The sequence below is a fragment of the Pangasianodon hypophthalmus genome, chromosome 11 (assembly GCF_027358585.1).
Source record: "Pangasianodon hypophthalmus isolate fPanHyp1 chromosome 11, fPanHyp1.pri, whole genome shotgun sequence".
NCBI lineage: Eukaryota > Metazoa > Chordata > Actinopteri > Siluriformes > Pangasiidae > Pangasianodon > Pangasianodon hypophthalmus.
Window position 1 is genome coordinate 18,903,218 of NC_069720.1, and position 6,846 is coordinate 18,910,063.

Sequence of the window (6,846 nt, forward strand, 5' to 3'; positions counted from 1 at the left end):
AAAGACATGTATATCATTGTAGAGGACTGAATATTAAACAACAGACACATCTTTCTTCATTCCCATTTAAATATTATTTGTAGTGTGATGAAAAAGCCTATTCTAGTTGGCTTCCAGAAAAAGATTGCGTAGAAACTGGATATGTGTAAGTGGGTGAGTGTTACAGTGGGTTAGATGTGATTGCCTGCCTGAATAAAGTTTGAGAGGTCAGAGAAGTCATCACAAATTTAATTTAGCTACTAGAGTACTAATAGATACACAGTCCATTTCAAATTTAGGAAGTGAGTCAAGATGTTATGCAAGGTCAGCAGAACCTTTGAGAGGCTCAGTGTATGAGTACTGAGATTTCTTCTGCATTAGTTCTGCTTTCAAGGCTCGAAGCTCTGTGGCAGCCTGATTCCTCAGCTGAAATAAGCAGAACAGAAACTATAATTTTTTTTATACAGGAACAAATCTGTATGTGGCTAATGTGCCGTAATTTACGTACCTTAATTTCTGTGTCAAGTTTCATTTTGGCGTCATCAATGCTTTTCCTCAGGTTATCGATTTCGCAGCTTTCAGTCATAATCTGGATTATAAGGTCATTCTGTGGATGAGTATATTAGTACTTCACTTATTGGTCCTGGTCTTGACTATGTTAATGAATGTAATGGGGATTTTTTAAAAAAGAGAGGGGCCATCTCTAGGAAGAGTCCTGGTTGTTCCAAACTTCTTCCATTTAAGAATTATGGAGGCCACTGTGCTCTTTGAAACCTTCAATGCAGCAGAAATTTTTTGTAGCCTTCTCCAGATCTGTGCCTCAACACAATCCTGTCTCTGAGCTCTGCAGGCAGTTCCTTTGAACTCGTGACTTGGTTTTTGCTCTGATGTGCAATTTCAGCTTTTAGACCTTATATAGGCAGGTGTGTGCCTTTCCAAATCATGTCCAGTCAATTGAATTTGCCACAGGTGGACCAATCAAAGTGTGGAAACATCTCAAAGATGATTCGGAAAAAGGGGATGCATCTGAGCTAAATTTCAAGTGTCAGAGCAAAGAGTCTAAATACTTATGTCAATGTGATATTTCTTTTCTTTTCTTTTTTTTTTTAATTAAATAAATTTGCAAAGTTATCACAGATGTGGTTTTTGCTTTGTCATTATGGGGTATGGAGTGTAGATTGATGTGAAAAAATAAAGTATTTTAGCATGAGGCTGCAACATAAAATGTGAAAAAAAAAATTAAGGGGTCTGAATACTTTCTGAATGCACTGTACAGTACATTATAATCTCAACCATATTTGTAATTTATAGACAATATTGGATGTATCAAATCTTGTGTCAAACATATAGGGTATAACTGGGGCTCGAAGGCATCTACTGCACTTAAAATGGCAAAGCAAACACCACCTCATGATCTGTGGACTTTCTATAAAAACAGATCTGAAACAGGTTCAGAGTTTATAAACATACCTTTATAAACTCTTAATATTTATTTGCAGTTTATTCATTAGTTAGTCAGTTATGTACTAGCTAACTAACTGCTTCATGTTTTGCATGTAGCAAGATTTTGCTCTTTCCATGGTAGTATTAACTTTTTTTCCTCTAGGGAAGTTAGTATTATGGCAATTTACTGGTATTTAAGAAAATGCGCATATGCCAGAAGTGTTAACATCGCTTGTTTTTTGATGATAGGAATTAATGTTGTGCCTAATATCATGTAATAGTTAACTGGTTAATTATAACCAACATTTCACACCCCACCCTATACCTCAGTTCTTTCCATTTTTTAAAGACAATACACTCACAGTGTAGACATTTAACAGTTTCCTAGGCAGTGGAAGTTTGTCTCCCTCTACTGAAAACGACCTACAGTATTCCCATCTGAGCAAGTAGAATAGCTGACCTTTGTACTTGAGAGTTTCCCTGCTCGTCTTTGTTTGTTTCTTCCATCTCTGGCTTGTAGTTGCTGAAACAGTTTGTTGTAAAATGTCTCGAGTTCCTGGCGAAGGCTTTTCAAGGTTTCTTCCAGTGATGCTGTGGCCTTTTTGGTGTCAAAATACCTTCTCTTCCACTTGTCTCGTGCTAGGGCGTTTGTGGTTTGGAGGAGAAGAGCTCTTTTAGGTTCAAGTTTTAATGCATGTGATTTACAAATTCAACTGTGCATACCTTACACTAAAATAAAATAAAATATCATTAACGTTTTAAAACTAGTGTATACCTTGGTTCCTACAGTGTCTATTCAGAGCTAGCAGTTCTTTTCCCTTTCTCAGAAGTTCTTGTCTTGTTCTTTCTAGCTTTTTTCTCTCTTCTTTGACCAGCCGAATTTCCTTCAGCAACTCATCCCCTAGGTAAGAAACCACATTTAATTTATTCTTCACTAGTCATCTTTAATATTCAGTTGCACTGGAATTTAAGATTGTCGTAACATCTCACTGTTAGATGAAAGTTTAGGGGTGGGCTTTTTCACATGCAGAGGCTGGGAAAGGGCACTAGGAGCTGAATCACACAAAATGGGAACTCTAGTTTCGGCTCTATCCACATGGACCTGCTGTGAAAAGAAGAAAACAAGGCACTTTCTGCAATAAAGCCTTTCATGCATCTTCATTGCACACTAGACAGGAAAGCACCCCTGCTGGAATTTCAGCCAGCCCCTAAAGGTCATAGTGTCTTTACAAGGATCAGGCATTTATGAGTACAAGGCTTCCCAGGTCTTCTGGGAGAACTATTCAAAATGTGTCCATGAATGTTTACTGCAGCTTAAATTTAAGAAGAAGCTCAGAAAATATTAGATGACTATGACCTCCAACCAGCATATCTTACCTCATCACCTGATTTCTTTCTGGGTGGCTTCAATGTCGGAGACAGTTTTGACTTCCTAAATTGTAGAATATTATGGAAAAATTGATGTCTTACAGAGAAATTTTATCAGAACCAGTACAGCATATTTTCATCAATATCTCATCAACCTTTTACAATATTACCTTCCTTGAGAGTGGAATAACCCAGTATCCGGACCCTCCAGCATATCTGGTACTCCAGGATCTCTGGTAAAATTTCTTTTGTAACAAGGCTTTATCTCATTTTTCTCCATTTCATTTGGAGTTTGTTTGATGGGGAGCATTTCTGCATTAAAAATATTTATACTGCATTATTTGTAATTTGTACCTACAGATTTTAGATAACCTATGCTAGTTCAAGACAAATTTATTACAACATAAAGTATCTTAATATGAGAGAACAGCTAGAGTTTACAAAAGAGTAGCTTTGTCCTGAACATAAATTGTTACCATGCTGCTTTGCCACAAACTCCTCTTCGACATTCCAACACATTTTGGGAGCTTCAGTCCACATGGAGTCTTCACATCCCAGAGAGTCTTCCTCCCTCTCCTCCAAGGAACTGAAGCTACTCTCATTTTCTAGACTTTGGGCTAGGACATACTGCTGGGGCCCTTGTTTGATTAGTGGGAATTTAGTAGGTTCTTTTGTCTGGCCAGGTGCAAAAATGGGTCTAGGAGGGTAAGAGTCAGTGTTGTAAAGGACAGTGTCTGAGCTTAGAGACCTGGAGCAAAGGCTATTGGCATTCTCTTCAACTGGCAGAAGGTAGAGCTCTGGGTAAGGGGACTGAAATACAGGAACGATAAAAATGGATTATTTTAGAAATTCCCATGGTATGACAAAAGCTGCACAGATACTCATTCTGATAAAATACTTACATAAGGTGGAGCAAAGGATTTTGCTTTCAGTTCTTTCTCTTGTTTGGCCTTGACCTGGTATAAAACAAATCCAGACATTACACATATAAATAAGTTGAATGCTTTGTGTTGTTTTAAATGAATGTGTGTTTTCTGACAAGACTGATATACAGAGAGCAAACTGTATTTATTATTAAATATAATTATTATTTCTGCAGGCTACTCACCATTGCTAAGCTTCTACCAACACATTTTAAGAAGCAATATCTGTCCATGACCCTGTCAGGTCCAAGCAATGACCCAAGTTCTCCTCTAATGGCTTTGAGACTTGTGTCTGGATACACTCTGAAATATCAAGCAATACTGATGTGACTACAGTGATTTGAGATGAGTAAAAGGGGTCTTACATCAAGGGGACTCAAAATCTTCCAGCCAGGGATCCCTTTAACTGTAAAATAATATATTTGAGCTTTGGGGCTTTTTATTCCTGAAATTCATTAACGTTAGGTCCAAGTTGACATTTTTTATAGGCCTACTGGATTTTGAATGAACTATTCAAATCAAGTGCCCAATTATATAGCATAATAATAGGAACTCAGTTATAGATATAACAGCTTTGATAATGGTGGGTTGTGATTTCCACAACTGTAATGACATTTATAAATAAATAAATAAATAAATTCTGGTCTCCACCCCATTGCCTTACATCATGCATCCCAGCATGAACATCCAGTAATCTATGCACCTACGTTATTTAATATGAATGTATCAGTTAGTTAAATGCATTTCTGCCTGCTCACCTGATGAATCCTGCTGATATGAAGCTGTCTATGGCTTCGACTGACACTTTATTCAACTTCGAGTTCCACTGCTCGTCTGGGACAAAAAATACATGGAGCTCCATGCACTGCTTCCAGCATCAACATCACACAGATTAACACAAGACGAGCAATTGCATGCGATAAAAATATCGTTTTAAGAAATCCTTTAAACAAGTTACGTGAACCACAAGCATTAACAATAAATCACACAGCTAATGAGAGTTATTTCATCATTGCATTTAAATTCACCAAATCATTTCACAGTTACATTACTGGAATATTTTATTATATTAATTATATTTCTCATGCATTTTGTGTTACATTTCTTTTAATTTTGTTACTTTGAAAATACTATAGGCCTATAGGCTATTTATAAAGAAGTATATTTGTCTAGTAGATTTACATTAAGAATATAAAACATTAAAAACATTATTACTTTGGGACTTTTAAAGCAAGAAAAAAAGCCTGAGCTCCCATGACATACCTCAGAGGTTCTCTCACGCACGTAACAGTTCATTGTGCTACTTTAGTTTCTTTATTTTCAGCGCTCCTTGTAACCCTTCAAGATGCAGTGACCAATCTGGATTGACCAGCTGTTTGTGAACGAAGTCTCGTTACACACCGTCTCGAAGTGGGAGTGGGAGAGTGCTAAGTAACAATCTTGTGTACTCAAACAGTGGCAGTTCTTTTAATGGTCCCTTTTTTTTTCTGCCACAGTGATTTATTCATATGGACAGAAGGAAGCAGAACTCTATCAAATGTCATTAATTTTACTTAATGTACTCTGTACAGACAATATTAAAATATGTTGATTAATTTAGAGACTTTTTAGTGCTAGTATTGAAATTGGATTTGTTTTGACACTACAAAAAAAATTCTAATTAATTTAGAAGTAAATAAAGAAGTAAGCAAATAAATCAATACTACTACTACTGCTAATAATAATAATAATAATAATAATAATAATAATAATCATAATAATTTGTCCTCAGTTTTGGCATTTTGTTTTATTTTTTAATTATTCAAATATTCTTTGAATATTTTTATTCCATTTTATATATAATAATTTAAGAGTATACAAAAAATTTATTCTATACTTTTGTACTTTTTAACTCCTTACACTTCTTTCTGTACTGATTTTTGTACAAAAATTATTTTCGTACTTTTCGAACGTCCCATTCCAGGTTTAGCCCCCCTTTGCTGTTACAATAACCTCCACTCTTCTCAGAAGGCTTTCCACAAGATTTTAGAGCGTGGCTGTGGGGATTTGTCCATTAAGCCACAAGAGCGTTAGTGAGGTCAGACTCTGAGGTTGGGAGAGGAGGCCTGGGGTGCAGTCAGTGTTCCTATTTAGCCCAAAGGTGTTCAGTGGGGTTGAGGTCAGGGCTCTGTGCAGGACACTCGAGTTCTTCCACTCCAACCTTGGCAAACCATGTCACTTTGTGTACAGGGGCACTGTCATGCTGGAACATGTTTGGGCCTCTTAGTTCCAGTGAAGGGAAACTGTAAATCTGCAGCATACAAAAACCATCCTATACTATTGTGCGTTTCCAACTTTGTGGCAACAGTTTAAGGAAGACCCACATATTGGTGTGATGGCCAGGTGTCCACATACTTTTGGCCATATAGTGTATAAGATTACCTTTTGCTATTACATTAGTGTTATTTTTACTTTTTTAATTTAATTTTCATTACTTACAGAAATGAGAGCTACCACATGTATGAAAAGTGCTTTATAAATAATGATGATGATGATGATTATATGTTGATTCAATAATATTATTATATTTTAATTTTATAATTAATTTTTAGTCTTAAAAAAAGTTTATCTTAATAATTAATCTTAAATTAACAACTAACAATTGATAGGTCAGTGAATACAGTCATACTGTTTAGGGGCATAATACATTATGTGGATCGAACAGATAATGTGTTCTAAATTGATACAAATACAGATCCAAATAGGAGGCTTTTGTTTTATCTGGTTGAGACTACAGGGATGTATCGAGACTGTAGCTGAGAAGTGAGTGAGGAGAATTCACAGACCATGCTGACAGTGCTGGATTTCTATCTCTTTGTTTTGTTTGTTTGTTTTTTGTGCAGTGCTTTCCAGTGTTGCTGAATCTGTTATATTAAATTATAGAACATGAATTGGGATGAATTTAGAGATTTTTTTAGTCCTATTATTGAAATTTGATTTCTTGACACCACAAAATTGATTATGCTACAAATATATGTTTTAAAAGAGTCACTGAGGATGAAATTTAAGTCCTAAACTGATGAATGTATGTGCCTCGAATTACCAAACATGACATTAAAAATGGTTTTCAGTCAGTTTTCACAAAAGAGTAAGC

At 35.8% G+C, this 6,846-nt stretch overlaps 1 protein-coding gene across 1 annotated transcript; it reads right to left on the minus strand.

Moving 5' to 3' along the window:
- Nucleotides 1–32: 32 nt before the first annotated feature.
- spata1 (spermatogenesis associated 1) lies at nt 33–5,383 on the minus strand. Its single transcript, XM_053238286.1, has 11 exons — nt 4,472–5,383; nt 3,899–4,016; nt 3,693–3,746; nt 3,267–3,600; nt 2,961–3,102; nt 2,800–2,854; nt 2,413–2,590; nt 2,198–2,323; nt 1,883–2,061; nt 488–586; nt 33–405 (listed from the first exon to the last, which is right to left on the minus strand). Exons 1-11 carry the CDS (start codon nt 4,573–4,575, stop codon nt 295–297), a joined length of 1,500 nt encoding a protein of 499 aa, XP_053094261.1. The 5' UTR covers nt 4,576–5,383; the 3' UTR covers nt 33–294.
- Between the last annotated feature and the right edge of the window lie 1,463 nt (nt 5,384–6,846).